A 19,315-nucleotide genomic window follows, 5' to 3' on the forward strand; every position below is an offset into this window, starting at 1 on the left:
CATTTAATGAAAAAAATTCTCATACATGGCATGTGAAGTGATGTTATAATGAATAACCATTTACCTACTGCTTAAATTCTAACATTCATATTTTAATACACTTACTTTATTAAACTCTAAAATTGTATTATCTGTATGAAGTTATTAGGATGGTTGGTTTTGAAGATCCAGGGACTATAAAGCTTCAGACTTGTTCCAAAGAATTGATCGATTCACAACTCTTGGTTTGCTGCTCCTCTGGAGTCACATGCTTTTTCCCACACACATACACACAGAGCCCCGAAGTCTCTCAAGGTCAAGTGGAGGGTAGATTGTATCGATTTATGTACCTAACAGCTTGGGAGACTAGATCAATTGTGATTTAGGAAATTTTGTTTTTCCTTGATTTAGGAAGCTTTTGAGACTTAGCTGTGTTTTTATTTTTTTATTCCTGACTTTGTAGAAGTTTACCTCTCTGTGAGTTTAAGAGAAATATTCTGATTTCAGGAGGGAGTTCCTGAGGAAACCGATGACTTTGGGGAGTTTCGGATGCGGGTATCAGACCTGGTGAAGGATTTGATTTTTCTCATTGGGTCTATGGAGTGTTTTGCTCAGGTAAGCCTGTTTGGAGATTTTTGGTTGTTTCTTGATCACCTGTGGTCACTTCTGTGTCTTCTGTAACTGTTCCATCTTATTTCCTCAAAGACTTTGCTAAATGAAATAATAGATATGCAGGTGCCTAGCACACTGCCTGGCATATAGTAGCTATGTGCATTTAGTACCTCGTAAACCAGTTAGTCTAGATGCTTCAGACATGGTCTGTGCTTTATAAAGAGCCAACAAGAGCCAGTCTGCTTGGACAGCAGGAATGGAAGAGCACAGAAAACCGTGAAAGCTTCCAAGATACTTAGAGTGAATTTTTTAACTAATTGGGCAAAATAGGCACATTTTCTTGCCTTACTAATTACATAGCAACTCTTAGTCACCTGAGATTTCCTTTGTCCGGATGGTTAGAGTATTGTGCAGTTTCATAGCAGACTAGGGAAATGTGGCACTGTGGCTTTCTGATAATTAGTAGCGTCTTATGTCATAAAGTTGCATTCATCACCATTCTCAGTTGACACGTTAAGATAACTTCACAGATATTTGTGTTACTGGGTCATTCTCTACTGAGTTCTGAAATAGTTGTTTGGATGCTTTGTTGTGGCAATACTGACTTAATCTAATTTTATTTTCCTGTTTGTTTTAAAATCAACCATTTTGCATATATCGGGGTATAATATGATCTAGGAAGTTTTAGTAAACATCCAAGGTTTTTTTTTCTCCTGATGTATTAGACAAAACATGTTTATTGGCTCATCTATGAAGATTTGAGAGTCTTTGAAAACACAGTTAATGCCATTAGTCCCATAGGCAGATAACCTATGTCCAGATTTTGACTCTTCCCTGACTGGTTGTGTGGCCTTGAGCAAATCCCTGAATCTCCACATTTTCAAATTTAGAAGTCACCAACATTCCCCAAAATGTGTTCTGTGCAACATTAGTCTCAGGAGATGTTCTTCAGCAAAATAAATGGGAAATTTTAAAGGTACCTATATTAATATTAGGAAATTATTTAAATAGTGCATTAAAGGCTCTGAAAAGTTAACAGCAAGAAAATTGTTTAGTTTTGTCATCCCTGAGCAGTATGTGTTGTTTGACCCCAGCATTCTGATGTAAACGAATACGGAGTCGTATCTCCTAGAAGGATGTGGCCTGGGGAATCCTGGTCTAGGCCGTTCCACTCGGCCGTGCTGCCGTGACAGGGGTTTCTAGCAGCTGCTTCTGTCCAGTTGGACTGTGTTGATGCAGACAAGGGCTTCGAAGCGTAAACCCTATCCGTGCAGGTTTGCATTCTGTCTCCATTTAAAGTGTTAGCAGTTGTTAGGACCAGACAATGACTCTTGTTAAAATCTTGGGGATCTAAATGGATTCATTTTAAGATGTAAGTAATACTAGTTCTAGTTAGGAATGAAAAATAATGTTTTTCCTAGCTCTGAGAAATACGTAGATTTAGAAGCAAGGAATCAGATTTGTTTTTAACTAATAGGATTTTTTTGTTTTGTTTGTTTTGGAATTGTTTTCCTTTTAATGGATCCATAATCCACCTCTTCTTCTCTAGTTATATTCTACTCTGAAAGAAGGCAACCCACCCTGGGAGGTGACAGAAGCGGTTCTCTTTATCATGGCTGCTATAGCAAAGAGTGTTGATCCGTGAGTGTCTAAAGTCTTTTGCTGGGAACTCTACATATCAAGAGAAAGGAGCATTGCACTGTTTCTCCTCTGATATTGTATATGCTTGGAAATTAGAACTTCTTAGATCTGTCGTGTTGTCCTGTGTTCTGAATAGTAGGGTCTAATCCACGGTAGTCGGTATTGTTTTAAACCACATTTTCTAGAGTGAAATTACTTTTACTGTCAGTGCTTGTAATAGTGTGCTGATTTATTTTTCCAATTGAAGTCCCTCTGAAAGTTGTAATAAAAAATTTGGCAGACCAATAAATTGTCGGTACTTGCTTAAAAGCAAGTGGAAAGGCATATGCTGCTTTAGTGGCCTTGGGTGAATTTTCTACTATATTGAATTTATATCATTCTCTCTCTCTCTTTTTTTCCAGAAAAAATCATGTGAGTTGCAAGACATGTAGCATTTTACGTAACATAGTAGAAAATCTAAATGGCAGTGATATTTATTGCCCTTGAGAAAATTTTAATGATTCAAATTTGATTTCTCATTAGTTTTAGAATTTGTGGGCACTGCTATGGCATAGCATGTAAAACTGCCATCTGTAACATCTGTTCCTCTCCCTCTGTGTCTCTTTCCCTGTCTCTGTGTGACTCTTTGAAATAAATATATTTAAAGAAATTATATTGATGCCACAAATCCTTAAAGCAGTTTACTTTGTGCCGGGAGTCCGTGTGTTGGCCTCGCAGGACTGTGTGTTGGTCAGATACCTGCACGGGGCTGTTAGTGCTGTGATTGAGATGTGGTTGGCAGAGAATTAGCAAAAGTATAATGCATTTTTTGTAGCTGCCTGGTAGGGCCTATTCCATGAAACCTTCTGTTGTTTCTAAATCAATAAATATTCAAGGAGACAAAATGGTTTTCTGTTTGTTTGTTTGGTCTTGAAGTCTGATCCTTAATTACATGTCATTAGTGTAATAGTCATTTTAGTGTGTTTCAAATCCTACCTGAAGATGATTAAAATCATTAATATTCTTTTTTTTTTTTTAAGATTTATTTATTTCTATTGGAAAGGCAGATATACAGAGAGGAGAAGAGATAGAGAGGAAGATCCTCCATCTGATGGTTCACTCCCCAAACGGCCGCAATGGCTGGAGCTGAGCCAATCTGAAGCCAGGAGCCTCTTCCAGGTCTCCCATGCGGGTGCAGGCTCCCAAGGCTTTGGGCCGTCCTCGACTGCTTTTCCGGGCCACAGGCAGGGAGCTGGATGGGAAGCAGGGAGCTGCTCTGGGATTAGAACCAGTGCCCATATGGGACCTCGGTGTGTTCAAGGCGAGGACTTTAGCCACTAGGCCATGGCACCGAGTCCTACAATCATTAATATCCTTACTCCCACATGCATGTGTTTGGGCAGAGATGGGCAGGTGTCTTAGTAACTGACTTCGAGTTCCTGAAAAACAAGCGTAAATGAAAGCAGATTTTATGTGTTTCTTTATTTGCATGTAAGCCAACTCATGTGATTCCACTTGGAGTGCATTAAAGGCGCTTTAATACACCTTATTTGACAGCATGGTATGCTTTTGTCTAATGTAGGGCATTATTTGCATTTTAATCACCTTTCATTTCTGGAGTAGTTTCTGCCACTTTGAGGCATTCTCCACCCTGCTCAAAAGAACTTCACCAATACATTTGAGGCATGAGAGAAAGTAAAAGCAAAAATCTAAGTCATGGAGCTGTAGAAAGTATTTGGTTAATTTCCGTTTCCTCTCATGTTCAAATTAGGGACCTTTGACTAACTTGGGAGCTTATTTTCTTATTTTTTCAGTTAATAAGCTAGCCCACTCATACTCCTGTTCGTAAGGTTTCAGTGTTTGGCTGCAAGATGTCTTTTGAAGAATAAGAAAGAATAGAAAGTGGTCAATGGAAGTTACTCATTTAACTGTTCAGCAGTATTTATTGAGTGCCCACTATGTGCCAGGCACTGTTCTACGTGCTGCAGATACAGGAATGAAAGAATAAAAGGATTCTTTAAAATGTGAAAATCATCCGTAGTAAATGTTTGCTTCTCCAATTTGAAGATCATGTATTTGAAATCCAAGTGTCTTTAGACACTTGACTGGCATTCGGGAGATCAAAGAGCAGTATGCGACTCCTGAAAACAATATTTTCATTTCTGTCATTTTCCCCTTTATGAGAATTTGGAACACTTTCATACCCAGTGTTAAGTATTTATAGCTGATGGTAATTTATTTATAAAGGAGCCATTAGCCATGCTATGTACTACTGCAGCCTGTTATGTGGCCAGAACTTAGCTTTGCAAATGAGTAACTGTGAGTACTTGCCTTTTATTTTCAGAGAGAACAATCCAACACTTGTGGAGGTTCTGGAAGGAGTTGTCCGTCTGCCAGAGTCAGTCCATACGGCTGTGCGATATACCAGCATTGAGTTGGTGGGAGAAATGAGTGAAGTAGTTGATCGAAACCCTCAGTTCCTTGGTATGTGTTAACTCTCCCTTCTGCTGCTGCTTTTTCTCACTCATTTTTGGTCTAATCATTCTACTTTCTCTTTTATGGATACATAGAATGTGGACACTGATAGGATATACTATGTGGTATGTTCCTTAGTTGATAGAATATTATGCTCTGGGAGATGGATCTTTGAAATATTAAATTTTCAGATAAGGAAACAGTTTTCTCCTGTTACTCTGTTTAAACGTAAACCTCTGTCATGGTTAGTCTTTTTTTTTTTTAAGTGTTATTTATTTTTATTTGAAAGGCAGATTTTTTTGGAAAGTAAATAGAAGACAAAAGATATTCCTGTCTACTGGTTCATACTGCAGATGGCCGCTACTGCTGGAGCTGAGCTGATCCAAGGCCAGGAGCCTCCTCTGGGTCTCCAACATGGGTGCAGGGCCTCAAAGACTAGGCCATCCTCCGCAGCTTTCCCAGGCCACAGCAGAGAATTGCTTTGGAAATGAAGCAGCCGGGGCACCAGCTGGTTCCCATGTGGGACGCTGGTGCCACAGGGTAGGGATTAACCTGTTGAACCACCAGTGAGGGCCCCACCGTTTCCTCTGTTACAGACTCATTGATTGAACTTAATCACACTCTTCCATCATTAGCTCTAATGCAGAAGCAGCTCAGAAGCCAAAGCAAAAGAAATAACATTGTAAGCAGTGCTAAATGAATAATTACATTTAACAACTAAGAATTACCATTAGATGCTGAATACACACAACTTGATAACGATGCCTGCTTTCTACAGTGGAGTACAGGACTTCAGTACTCAGCTTTCTGCTCACGCAGGCTGTGTGAGGCACTGAAGGTGGCTTGAATAAATGAATCCGTGACACGTGGGAGCACTGCCTTGAGTTCCCAGCTCGTGGGCTTGGCTCGAACCCATCCCCAGCTGGTAGGTTATTTAGTGGATGTCTGCCTGCCTGTTTCTCAAAGCAGGAAAAGGCAAGTCGCATTGTAAAGATCTGGCTGCCCTTATTGATTTTGCAAATAACTGAAGATCTTTTTGAAAACAAGGTAAAATTAGAAATCATTTATTCTAACTATCGGTTTTTTAGGATTTGGTCCTTTTTTCCCATTTGAAAAACAGAGAGAGGAAGTTAGTGATTGATACTATGTCTGCTGTTTTATTCCTTGAAAAATAGGCCAGACCAGGCCAAAACTGAGAGTTTTTCTTAGGTTAAACTTATACTGAGTTGTATATTGTTGTTTTGCCATCAGTCTGGAAATGGATATACTGGCATTAGCCTAACAAAACACTTTTTAAAATTTATTCAGCTTCTTTCATAGTTTGCCGTGATGTCTTTTTTAAATACTTGCACATTTTTAAAAATATGATTTATTTATTTTTATTGGAAAGTCAGATTTACAGAGAGATGCAGAGGGAGAGAGAGCTACTGTCTGCTGGTTTACTCCCTAACTAGCCTCAACTGCCAAATCTGAGCCTATCTGAAACCAGGAGAGAAGAGCTTCTTCCGGGTCTCCCACATGGGTTCAGAGTCCCATGGCTTTGGGCCGTCCTCGACTGCCTTCCCAGGCCACAGCAGGGAGCTGGATAGAGAGCTGGGCTGCCGGGACATGAACTAGTGCCAGTATGGGTTCCTGACACGCAAGGCGAGGACTTTAGCCACTAGGCTACAGTGCCAGGCCTGCGAAAAATCTTTAACTATATTGCTTTCATAGTGTTTTTTCCTTAAGTAAAGGGGGAAAAATATATCATTTTGGTAAGATTTATTGATTTGAGAGTTACAGGGAGAAAGAGCATTCATCATTTGTTTTGCTCCACAAGGGGCCTCAATGGCATGGCTAAGCCTGGCTAAAGAGCCAGGCTCTTCATCTGGATGTGTCATGTGTGTTGCAGGGACCCAGGCCCTAAGGTCATCTTCCTCTGCTTTCCTCCTGCCATTAGCAGGGAGCAGCCAAGACATGAACCTGAGCCCACATGGGGATGCCAGCTGTGCAGACAGAGGCTTCACCTAGGTTCCCATCTCCTTGATTTAAAGACCTTTGTAACTAAAGGTCAGTTTTAGGAAGCGATCAGTCTTAATTGATGCAAGCTCGTTTACCAACTGATTCATCTCTGAATGGAATTGTAACTCTTGAGCCTTACACTCTTATTTACCACATGTTAATTGAATGGATACGTACATGCATTAAGTCAGAGGTTTTTAAACTGTTCTGTCAGTGTCCGGGGTAGGCTGCAAGGACCACTAGATTGCTGTGAGGGATGGAATGGAAGATACATTAGGTGATGTTCTGGGCCGCCTTGCATGGTGTCAGATCAGTTCTACTTTGACATTTTGTATTGGGTTTCTGCGTACATTTCATTTTTGACAAGAATTGTTTTGCCAAAAGTGTGTAAACTTGTGCGGTAACATCCTGGGAAATTCTCATGCGTCTCGGACGAGTAATCTCTACCTCTTTTTCCTCCTAGACCCTGTTTTGGGCTATCTGATGAAAGGTTTGTGTGAAAAGCCCTTGGCTTCTGCTGCAGCGAAAGCGATTCATAACATTTGCTCCGTCTGCCGGGATCATATGGCTCAGCATTTCAGTGGACTCCTGGGGATTGCCCGTTCCCTGGACTCCTTCACGCTGTCCCCAGAAGCCGCTGTGGGCTTGCTCAAAGGTACTTGCTTGCTCTGTTAGCCACTGCCTCCTCAAGGCCGCTGCCTCGTGTCGTCCTAACTGCACTCGTATTCCGGCTTCTCAGCTATGTTGTCCATAGTGGTGGAGGAAATGACTTTTCCACTCAGCAAGCAGTGTGTTGACTGTATGTCCATGCACTCTTAGACTGTTTTGAGGCTGGGTAATTAATTCATACAGCCTGCATTATGTACTGCTCAGAGCAAGATTGTAAATGGAGATGGCATATTTGAATTAAATGAACCAAATGAAACATTGCCATATGTAAGAAATAAATGGAAATTGAAAGGTAATGTGAGTGGAGCAGGGCCATAAGTAAAACCATATCCTGGTCCTTGGCATTACTGATTGGCTTGGGCCAAGTGATGGCTTAACAAGAGACAAACAGCTGTGGTGAGGAGGCCCAGATGAACAGAAAAGGTAGGGATATTAATGTTACGGAAAAGACTTCGAAACACACTTTAAGTATGATAGACATTTGTCTTTAGTTCTCTGTTTGAGAAGCAGCAAGACACTTCCTGTGCCCTCGAAAGCTAAAGCTAGGCCAAGGCAGAAGATGAGATCTGGAGGCCAGTACTGAAGTCTCCTACACGGGTGATTGCAATCGAAGTAGCTGAGTCATTCCCACTGTCTCTTAGGGATCTGAGCCAGAGGTGGATCCTGGAATCGGATCTGCTCAATTCCAGTTGTTGTGGACATTTGGGGAGAAAGGCAGCGGGTGGGAGATCTTGCTATTTGTGTGTCCTTTTCTCTGTAAATCTGCCTTTATAGTAAAAGTCAATAGACCTTTTTAAAGGAAAGTTTAAAAAAAAAAAGACAATCATAGTTAAGAGATTTTTGACTTAAAAGAGGCCTGCGCTAATTTGTGACGCTTTGGCTTTAGGGGAAAATTTTCAGCAATTGGGGATTGTAGCAAGTGAGGTAAGTGAGAAGGATTCAGCCTTCCCATTGGCATTTGAGCCTGTTTATCCCTCTAGTTCACATTCCAAATTAAGGGGTTTTTTGTTGTTGTTTGTTTAGTTTTTGTTTTTTTTTTTTTTTTTACTGGAAAGGCAAATCAGATTTACAGAGAGGAGAGACAGAGAGCGCAGTCTTCCAACCAATAGATCTTCCACTTAGGTGCAGGATCCCAAGGCTTTGGGCCATTCTCTGCTGCTTTTCCAGGCCACAGCAGGGAGCAGGATGGGAAGTGGAACAACTGGGACGTGAACCAATGTCCATATGCAATCCTGGCGCATATAAGGTGAGAATTTACCCACTAGACTGGTTCTAATCCTGGTGAGCCTATTTCCCATCCAGCTTCTTGTGGCCTGAGAAGAGCAGTCAACGATGGCCCAAAGCCTTGGGACCCTGCACCCACATGGGAGACCTGGAAGAAGCTCCTGGCTTCTGGCTTTGGATAGTCTCAGCTCCAGATGTTGCAGCCAGTTGGGGCGTGAATCAGTGGACAGATCATCTTCTCTTTCCTCCTCTGTATATCTGACTTTTCAATAAAAGTAAATAAATCTTAAAAAACAAAAAGACCAATAAGCTGATGAAGAGAAAGAATTTTAAATTACCATCAGTTGTGTCAATATGAAAGTGAGTCTAATCTTCTAAGCCAAATAAAAATAATACTATAAAACTTTGCTTATAGATTTTAAACATACTTTTAAAACTTATTTTTAAGATGTATATATAGAGAGAAATCTTCCATCTGCTGATTCACTCACCAGATGGATGTAGTGGCCTGGCCTGGGCCTGGCCAAAGCCAGGGGCCAGGAGCTTCTTCTGATGTCTCCTGTGTGGTTAGCACTGGTCCAGACACAGGGACTATCTTAGTTGCTTTTCTCAGGCCTCTAGCAAACAGCTGTATTGGAATTAGAGCGGCCAGGACTTGAACTAGTGCTAGTGAGGTGCCGCTGTTACAGATACTTATTTTACCTACTGTGGCACACTGCTGGCAAATTATACAGCTGTGGTATATTTTGTTTTGTTTTAAGATTATTTATTTATTTATTTTTGTTGGAAAGCAGATATACAGAGGGAAGGAGAGACAAACAGAAAGATCCTCTGTCTACTGGTTCACTCCCCAAGTGGCCGCAGTGATTGAAGCTGAGCTAATCCAAAGCCAGGAGCCTGGAGCCTCTTTCTGGTCTCCCATGACTGCTGTTCTTTTTTAAAGATTTATTTTATGTATTTGAAATGCATAGTTACAGAGAAAAGGGCAGAGATCTTTCATCCACTGGTTTACTCTCCAAATAGCTACAACAGCCAAAACTGTGCCCGGCTTAAGCTAGAAGCTTTATGCTGGTCTCCTGTGTGGGTACTGAGGCCCATGCACTTGAGCCATATTCTGCTGGTTTCCCAGGGAGCTGGATCAAGAGTGGAGTAGCAATGGCTCAAACGTGTCCATATGAGAAGCCAGCATCACAGGCACTGGCTTTGCATGTGCCCCAGTGCCAAGCTCCTGTGTTTGTATGAAACCAGCAGAATCTGTCAACTTTTTCTGTTCATGTTGTAGACCAATAATGAGAGTGCCTTGATTCAGCCTGTATTGATCCTACTTGCATCTTCCTCTGTTTCAGGGACAGCACTTGTCCTAGCCAGGTTACCTTTGGATAAGATCACTGAGTGTCTCAGTGAACTCTGTTCTGTTCAGGTTATGACATTGAAAAAGGTGAGTCCGATTAAATACAACATGAGACAAAAGATGGATACATGCAAGAAAGGAAAATGTCTCAAAGTATCTTATTTATAGATAATATTTTATCTACTTTAAAAGCCCATAAGAATGACCTGGATGTAAGTCTATCAAAGTTGTTATAATAAGCAATTACCATTTCAAACCCAATAGGGTCTTATTATATCGATAATGAACAGTGAGAAAATATAATGGGAAAAGACCATTCCAGTGGTTCCATGAAGGCTATTTTAAGACTATTTTCTCCAGTTACATTTGTCATGTAATAATTGTAGACATACCAATGAGATTTGTTCAAACATGACAAGATTCTAAATTTGTATTTAGATACGTACTGGTAGAAATTGCTAAGGAATATTAAAGAAAAAAAAAAGACAACTTCCCAGAAATAATATAAAGCTAAATAAATATAAACATTATTTATTATGTATTAAATATAAAGTATTATATACAGTCTGCATTTTAAATATAATGTATAATAATTGCGATTAAAGTAAATAGTAAAAAAAAAATCAGATGTTACTGTTCTCCTCTTTGCGGTGATCAGTAAACAGGAGTAGTGGCAGTTGTGGCCCTGCATTCAGTGAGATGGAGGAAAGCAGGCATTAGATTTACACTATTTGATGAACAAACGGGCTGAGGTTGAAGCAGAGCTCGTGTTTGGATGAATGTCATGTGACACTCTTGTGTTTGTCCACTTAGCTGTTGTCCCAGGAGCCCAGCAATGGCATGTCCTCAGACCCGTCGGTGTTCTTGGATCGCCTGGCAGTGATATTCAGGTAAGAAGATGACTCTGGATGCCCTACTGTGGTTAAAGGCTCAAATGAAAACATGTAGTCAAGTATACAAGTTCTTCCAAGTACCACCTGTGGTCTTGACAAGAGACTAAGCTTGTTACATGGAATTTAGAGGCAAAGATGAATTCTGAGAAACCATTCTTGCCAAGTCTTTATTAAGAAGGTCTTTTAAAATATAGTTGATTCTTGTGGAGTGCAGTTGAATGATTCTCAAACTTGCTCATGCTTTGGAATCACCTTTAGCGCTCATCGTAACACTGAGTGTTATCTCGTAAGATCCCAAGGAAAGATTATGATGCTGCTCATTGTTACAGAAACCACAATTTCAAAATCAGTGCTGGGTAGAGTATGGATACAAGAAAGCAATGGGGGCTCTTTAATGGTTGGGCATTGTGAGTGTCTGTGTTTGAAGCATGTTTCTTCAGTTAGGTAGCTTACAATTTGTGAGACCTGTAGGTGTAACTGGAATTTCAGGCTGATGGTTAGAGGAAGTCTGTGTATTGTTTGTGCTTATTAATGATTATGCTATCTCTGAGTTGGTACAGTGCTTTCTTTATTTCTATGATTGGGAGAGCCTTAATATGTGCCATGAGGAGGGCTTGTTAACACTGACACTATTTCACAATAAGGAGGAAATCTGCACTGGATGTCCATAATAAAGAAAATTTAATTTTTCTAAAGATTGATTTATTTTTATTGGGAAGGCATATTTACAGAAAACAAGGAGAGACAGAAAGATCTTCTGTCCACTGGTTCATCCCTAAGTGAACCAAGAGCTGGGCCAGTCTGAAGCCAGGTGCCTGGAGCTGCTTCCAGGTCTCTCATGCAGGTACAGGGCGCCAAGGCTTTGAACAATCCTCCACGCTTTCCCCAGGCCATCACCAGTGAGCTAGATGGGAGGTGATGCAGCCAGAAACTAACCTGCACTCATGCTATACTGGTGCATGCAAGATGAGTGCTTAGTCACTGAACTAAGAAAATTTTACTTTTTAAAAAGATATATATGTATTTATTTTTACTGGAAAGTCGAATTTATAGGAAGGGGAGGCAAGGAAAAATCTTCCATCTGCTGGTTCACTCCCCAAGTGGCTACAATGGCTAGAGCTGAGTCGATCTAAAGCCTGGAGCCAGAAACTTCTGTATCTCATGCATGGGTGCAGAGTCCCAAGCCTTTGAGCCATTCCTGTGTTGCTTTCCCAAGCCACAAGCAGGGAGCTGGATGTAGATTGGAGCAGCAGGATATGAATCGGTGCCTGAAAGGGGAGAACTAGCCAATTAAGTCATTGTTTTGTTCCAGGCTCAGTAAACTGGATATTTATTCTGTTGTTTTTCAGTTTTTTAAAGTTAGAAAGTAGCTTTCCTTAAGAGAGGCTGGTAATTAATTATACTCTTCCACAACTCCTGTGCCTTTCTTTAAATTAGTGTGTGGTCGGAGAAGTTGGGCTGACATTGTGGATGGATTCATTGTGGTGTCAGTGGGGCTCAGACTGAATCCATGAGGAACACCATAGATGGACTGTGTTTCCTGAGGTTTCTAATTTGTTTGAAAGGTAGAGTTTTGGGGGGGAGGTGTCTAGCCTCTGGTACATTCCCCAAATAGTGGCAGAAGCCAGGGTGGGGTGACACTGAAGCCAAGAGGCCAGAGTTTCTTTTGCACCTTCCACACTGGTGCAGGGGCCCAAGCACTTGGGCCGTCTTCTGCTGCTTTCCCAGGCACATTAGCAGGGAGCTGGATCACAAGGGAAACAGCTGGGTTTCCAACTGGTGATGGGGGATGCCTGTGCTGCAGGCAGTGCTTTACCCACTGTGTCACAGTGCTGGCCGAAGTCTTCAACTTCTAATGGTAGCAATAGAACAATCCTTGGTTCTTCATAGTAGATTCAGATAAGCTATGCATTCAGATTATGGGGAAATGGGATAGTTGTAGTGCCCCCATGGGCTTCCCATTCCTATGAAGTTACTTCAAATTCACATATTCTAGTGGCAGTGGCAAAAACTGAAATCATGAGTTATAGTATGTGCTTGTGTTTGAGTGGAGTAGAAGAAGGTGTTTAGGTAAGAAAAGGGCTTTGCATTCTGGTTTTCATTATTTGGCAAGAATGATTCTATAAAAACACAGTTTGGAGCCTGGGCCTTCAGTGCAAACATTCGTTTACTATTTGTGGTTTTGTCTTTTCCCAGACACACTAATCCTATTGTGGAAAATGGACAGACTCATCCATGCCAGAAGGTCATACAAGAAGTAAGTGCTGGTGAATACTGTGGAATCGTGGCCTTCTTGGTTTCCTCTTACAAGGATTTGTATAGCTTATTTGAGAAAGTACTCTCTCCCATCGTATGATTGTGGTTTCACTGACATGAGGTACAGAATGGTCTAAATATTTAAAACTTTAGATGCGATAACAAAACAAGGTGCTGGGCAATATCCTGAAGCTCAATAAAGAAGCAGAAAAGGATTAGCATGTGCCTTCTAGACTTTCTGGCAGGCCCGATCAGCAATAGCAAACTGTTTGTAGCAAAGCTTGTGACTTCAGTGCTGCCACTGACCGCATTCGCAGGGGGTAATGTCGATCAGGAATTGGGTTTTGAGATGTGCTTTTCACATCAGAAAATCACAGCCATACTAAGTATCCACCAGGGCTCAGCCAGGTGATACCATTCCCTTCCTTAGTTCGGTGTCTTTCCCCATTCCTGAAACTATCTGCCCTAAGAATGTACTCTTTTTATCCTTATTCATGAAGTCAGCTGTAGGAGAGTGGCATCTGTTAACAGTTAAAAATATGTCCTTCCTGTTACAAAATGCTTGCTGTGTTTTCCCTAAGAAGTGGTTGAGTTTCAGTGAGAGACAGTGTTAGGACCCTATGTACATGCTCAGGCGCACATACCAGTCAGCAGCAGGCAGGGTGTGACTTCTTTTAAAGGCTTTGGTATTTTTAAAAATCCAAACCAGGTGTTACCAACTCAAGGCCATTCCATTGATTGTTTTTTCTTGCATTTTTTGACTCAGATATGGCCGGTTTTGTCTGAGACTCTAAATAAACACCGGGCCGATAATCGGATTGTAGAACGTTGTTGCAGATGCCTGCGCTTTGCAGTTCGCTGTGTAGGCAAAGGATCTGCAGCCCTGCTGCAGCCACTTGTCACCCAGGTGAGTTCCCCGTGAAGCACAAGGTTACGTTGTACAGAGTTTCAAGTAAGAACCACTGAAACAAAAACGTTGCTGATAATATGAAATGCTTTTCATTTATTAAATAAAATAAAGTAAACAATATTTGAAAGAGAGCAGTCCCTTTTGTCTGTACACCTGTGGTGCACAGGGGAAACAGCCGATACTTCTAAGTGATGGTAGTTTAAATAGCTACACATTCCAGTGTGATGTTATATGTGAGCGGAATGGCTTATGGGTAACTCAGTAATTGGCAAAGGTAAACATCTTTGTATTAATTTTCATGGGGAAAATGGCAAATCAGACTTTGCTTTCTCTATTTAAAAATTTAATTATTTGAAAGTTAAAATGAGAGAGGGACAGACAAAGAACATGACCTTGTATCTTCTGGTTAACTCTCCACATGGCCGCAGTAGCGATAGTTGGGCCAGGGCGATGCCAGGAGCCAGGAACTCCATTGGGCTTCCCATGTAGGTGACAGGAGCCTGTGAACTCAGGCTCACCCCGGCTGCTATCCCAGAAGCATTACAGGGAGCTGGATCGGAAACAGAGTAACCAGAGGACTCACACTGGCAGGTGATGCTGGTGGTTGCAAGCATGGGCTTCAACAGCTGTGCCACAGCACTAGCCCCTCAAGGAATTTTATTATATTTTAACTAGAATTGTTTACATGAGCTTAAAACTCTTACTTATTAAAGAATAATCTTAGCCTTTTTATCTCTAAATTTCATCTGTAATTATGATGACATACTCACTGTTGGAGTGCTTTCAGATTATGTGTTCAGCGTGGGAGTCCTATGCTTAGGACATTAAGGTATTTGCTGGTACTAACCTCATAGCAGAGACAAGACTAGAGTGAAGGAAGTGAAGACGCTAGGGCACAGAACATAGGGAGGTGAGGCAAAGAGCGGGTCTGGCTATCAAGCCCACGTGTTCTGCTAAGCCAAACTTCCACCTTGTGAACTGATGCTTGATGAAGCGTGAGGAATTGAACTCATTGTTTGTGGTTTTGCCTCCATAGATGGTGAGTGTGTACCATGTACATCAGCATTCCTGTTTCTTATACCTTGGCAGTATCCTTGTGGATGAGTATGGCATGGAGGAAGGCTGTCGCCAGGGACTCCTGGACATGCTCCAGGTAGGATTTCATCCGGCAGGATCCATGAATCGGGCTTGGAGGACCCCAAGTCCTGACCGTGCTCGTCACCATCCACCCTTGGTGATTGCTTGATAACAAAGGTAGAAACTTTCTGAGTTTCCTCTGGACAGGAAATTCATGCTTGGGGAGAATGAGAGAAAAAGACAGTATTTGCATTAATATAATCATTACATACTTACTGCTGGAATTTGTGCTTCAGAGATGGGTGTTGAGGGAAAGGGTGAGTGGGAAAAGGGATTTAAAATAGCACTAAGATCAAACATGATTTTATTTTATTTTTAGTGTCTTGCTTGGAATAGCCAGTGAACTAGTTTATTTAGCAGCACATAGAGTTTGAGGGTTAGTAATTGGCAGTGGAAGAGGCTTCTAATATACTGTTTTTTTCTCCCTTCTAGGCAGAGAATTTGGGGGCATGGTGGGGAGAGGGACTGTGGTGTTGCAGATATATTGAGGAGTGAAAGTGCTGCTCCTTTTCTGTTAAGACGGATGGTTTTACTAAGAAACCTCTATCTGATTCTTTAATGGGTTAGTCCATGAACACTCTTTGCTTTTAGAAATTTGTGGGCCCGGCGCAGTGGCTCAGTGGTTAAGGTCCTCGCCTTGCACACCTGGGATCCCATATGGGCACCGGTTCTAATCCTGGTAGCCCCGCTTCCCATCCAGCTCCCTGCCTGTGGCCCGGGAAAGCAGTCGAGGACGGCCCAAAGCCTTGGGACCCTGCACCCGCGTGGGAGACCTGGAGGAGGCTCCTGGCTTCGGATCGGCGTAGCATTGGCCATTGCGCTCACTTGGGGAGTGAATCATCGGACAGAAGATCTTCCTCTCTGTCTCTCCTCTCTGTATATCCGCCTTTCCAATAAAAAAATAAAAAATAAATCTAAAAAAAAAAAAGAAATTTGTAAAGCTTTGAAATAGTACCTCAGCTGAAACCCATACCTTTAGCTCTTTCTGATTTAGAAGTAATGGAATTAATATGTGAAAATGCTGCTCGTTAACTAGAAAAGATTTCAGTCTGTTATTTGTCCTTACCTATTTTAAAGATTTATATGTATATTTGAAAGGCAGAGTCATGGAAAGGAAAGAGAAAGAATCTTCCATCTGGTGGTTCATTGCCCAAATGGCCATTATGGTTGGAGCAGAACTGATCTGAGAGCAGTAGCCAGGAGTTTCTTTGGGGTCTCTTACATGAATGCAGGGGCCCAAAGCTCATCCTTTGTTGCTTTCGCAGGCACCTCAGCAGGGAGCTGGATTGGAGGTGGGGCAGCCAGGTGCCCATGCCAGAGCCACAGGCTGAGGCTCAGCTTACTGTTCCGCTGTGTCAGCCCGGTCTTCTCGATCTGATTCTCTTAGGACCTTTGTTTTCCCTTGTGTGATTACCTTCTGCGTTCTGTGTTGTGTTTGGTGGCAAGTCTGAGTGCTGTTGTGTTTTTGTGTGAGCATTTATTTTAGAATCTCGATTCTGTTTCAGGCACTGTGCATCCCCACGTTTCAGCTCCTAGAGCAACAGAACGGCCTGCAGAATCACCCGGACACTGTGGATGACCTGTTCCGACTGGCCACCAGGTAGGGCATGCTGAAGAACATACCTCTTTTTTTATGATTTATTTATTTTTATTGGAAAGGCAAATCAGATTTACAGATTGGAGAGAGATAGAGAGGAATATCTTCCATCTGCTGGTTCACTCCCAAAGTGTCCGCGATGACGGAGCTGAGCTGATCTGAAACCAGGTGTGAGGAACTTCTTGCAGGTTTCCCACGTGGGTGCAGGGTCCCCAGACTTTGGGTCATTCTCTGTTGCTTTCCCAGGCCAGTAAGCATGGTGTTGCAGGGGAGGTGAAGCAGCCAAAACACAAATTGGTACCCATATGGGATCCTGTCTCTTGCAAGGAGGACTTTACCTAGTAGGCTACTGCACTGGACCCCGAATTTCTTCTTAGTTCTCAGCTAAAGTGTTAGAATCAAATCACTGCTTTTTTTATATAAAAAGAAGCACTGAATTGCTTATTACTATAAAGCAGTGTTGACTGCTTCATTTTTAAGATTAAATATTGAAATTTTGTGGTTTGTTGATGTTAGCTTTGGAACAGTTTAGAAAAGCCTTTTTAAAATGTTATTTTTTTCTTTTAAGATTTATTTTTATTGGAAAGTGAGATAGAAGAGGAGAGACAGAGAGGAAGATCTTCTGTTCGATGATTCACTCCCCAAGCGGCCGCAACGGCCAGTGCTGCGCCAATCCGAAGCCAAGAACCAGGAACCTCCTCCAGGTCTCCCGTGTGGGTGCAGGGTCCCAATGCTTTGGGCCATCCTCGACTGCTTCCCCAGGCCACAAGAAGCAGGGAGATGGATGGGAAGTGGAGCAGCCAGGATTAGAACCAATGCCCATATGGGATCCCGGCGGCACATTCAGGGCGAGGATTTTAGCCGCTAGGCCATGGCGCCGGGCCCTTAAAATGTTATTTTATTTGAAGGGCAGAGAGACAAGAAGAGGACTCACTAGCAACAGGGAGGGTAGACCAGCCTGAAACCAGGAGCCTGCAGTCTCTGCTGGTTCTTTTATATGAGTGGCAGGCCCAAACCCATTAGCCATCATTTGTTGCCCCAGAGATGCAGAGCAGCTGGAATTTGAAGTGCACACTTCATGCTGGCATCCTTGTGATATATAGGCAAGCAGCAGACGGCCAGCCCAGGAAACATTGCTTGCTTTCAGTTAGTCACTGACAGGACTGTCAGCTTGCTTCTCTGAAATGTGTTCCTTGCAAAACTAATCCTTAGAGCTGCTCTTCACACAAATGATAAGTTTGGGAGATTTTTTTTTTTCAACTGAAAAGGCAGATTTACAGAGAGGAAAGACAAAGCTTTTACAGCTACTGGTTCAAGTGTCCGCAACAGCCAGAGCTCAGCCAATCCAGAGCCAAGAGCCAGGAGCTTGTTCCGGTTCTCCCCTGCAGGTGCAGGGTCCAAAGGCTTTAGCCCATCCTCAACTGCTTTCCCAGGCCACAAGCAGAGAGCTGGAGGGAAAGTGGAGCAGCTGTGGCATGAATCAGCACCTATATGGGATCTCCGTACATGCAAGGCAAGGATTTAGCTGCTGAGCCATCTTGCTGGACCAGGAAATATTCTTTTTCTTACATTAAAGGATTCTACAAGCACTATACCAGTTAAAAAATACAAAAGAAGGCCCAGTGTGATAGCATAGTGGTTAAAGTCCTCGCCTTGAATGCACTGGGATCCCATATGGGCACCAGTTCTAATCCCGGCAGCCCCGCTTTCCATCCAGCTCCCTGCTTGTGGCCTGAGAAAGCAATCGAGGACGGCCCAAAGCTTTGGGACCCTGCACCGGTGTGGAGGACCCAGAGGAAGCTCCAGGCTCCTGGGTTCGAATTGGCTCAGCTCCAGCTGTTGCAGTCACTTAGGGACATTGGACAGAAGACCTTCCTGTCTCTCCTCTTCTCTGAATATCTGCCTTTCCAATAAAAATAAATAAATCTTTAAAAAAAATTGAAAACAAATTCACTTGCTATTTTCCTTGAGACACAAAGAATCAATGTGCTGGTTCACTCCTCAAAATTTGGTTTATTAACTAATCAGTTTGTGCTGTGCAATGTTTAGCTTCCTTTAAGGCAACTCTGTAACCAATAGAGTTAAGTCCCTTGTTGCTAGTTTTGTTACAAAGCGTAATGGTTATATATTTAGACTTTACAGACTGAATTTTAGAAATGGGAGTGTAGGATCTTCTGACAATGTTGGGTCCGTGCTGGGGAGCCACTGTGTAGCGTTTGCTTCCGCAAGTGTTTATTACCATAAGTTCTGGGTGCGTTTTATGCGCCTCAATCACACATCATTGTTTAATTTAGATGTCAGTTACATATGACACACATTCCCATAGTACAGAACAAGCTTCAATTTGTGAATATCATTGTTATATGGAGTAGTGCCTATGTTTTCCCAATAAAACAAAAATTGTAACAGTAAAATCTATAATTTCATAAATCTTATTTCAACACACAGCTTTTGGTTTGGGTTTTGTTTTGTTTTTAGGTAATACTGTTGGTGTCCTAGAAATTGGTGTTTGAAGGTGTGTGCTGGGGGAATGCTGCTGTAACACTTTCAGGACTTTTTAACCCATGAGAATTTCTAGTTATTAGCTGCCT

At 42.1% G+C, this 19,315-nt stretch overlaps 1 protein-coding gene across 2 annotated transcripts in view; it reads left to right on the forward strand.

The window, feature by feature from the left end:
* Positions 1-19,315, forward strand: part of TNPO3 (transportin 3) — a 69,494-nt gene that overhangs the window by 36,006 nt on the left and 14,173 nt on the right. The window contains exons 9-18 of one of the 2 annotated variants that reach the window (XM_041002435.1): positions 487-594; positions 2,141-2,232; positions 4,556-4,695; positions 7,151-7,342; positions 9,927-10,018; positions 10,745-10,821; positions 13,021-13,081; positions 13,847-13,987; positions 15,027-15,143; positions 16,633-16,727. In XM_041002435.1, coding sequence (XP_040858369.1) covers positions 487-594; positions 2,141-2,232; positions 4,556-4,695; positions 7,151-7,342; positions 9,927-10,018; positions 10,745-10,821; positions 13,021-13,081; positions 13,847-13,987; positions 15,027-15,143; positions 16,633-16,727 — 1,115 coding nt within the window. The remainder of the gene's footprint in view (positions 1-486; positions 595-2,140; positions 2,233-4,555; positions 4,696-7,150; positions 7,343-9,926; positions 10,019-10,744; positions 10,822-13,020; positions 13,082-13,846; positions 13,988-15,026; positions 15,144-16,632; positions 16,728-19,315) is intronic. The other variant, XM_041002436.1, reaches the window with a different exon arrangement.

This window comes from Ochotona curzoniae, unplaced genomic scaffold (assembly GCF_017591425.1).
Source record: "Ochotona curzoniae isolate NIBS_2020 unplaced genomic scaffold, NIBS_Ocur_1.0 scaffold_2476, whole genome shotgun sequence".
Classification (NCBI taxonomy): Eukaryota; Metazoa; Chordata; class Mammalia; order Lagomorpha; family Ochotonidae; genus Ochotona; species Ochotona curzoniae.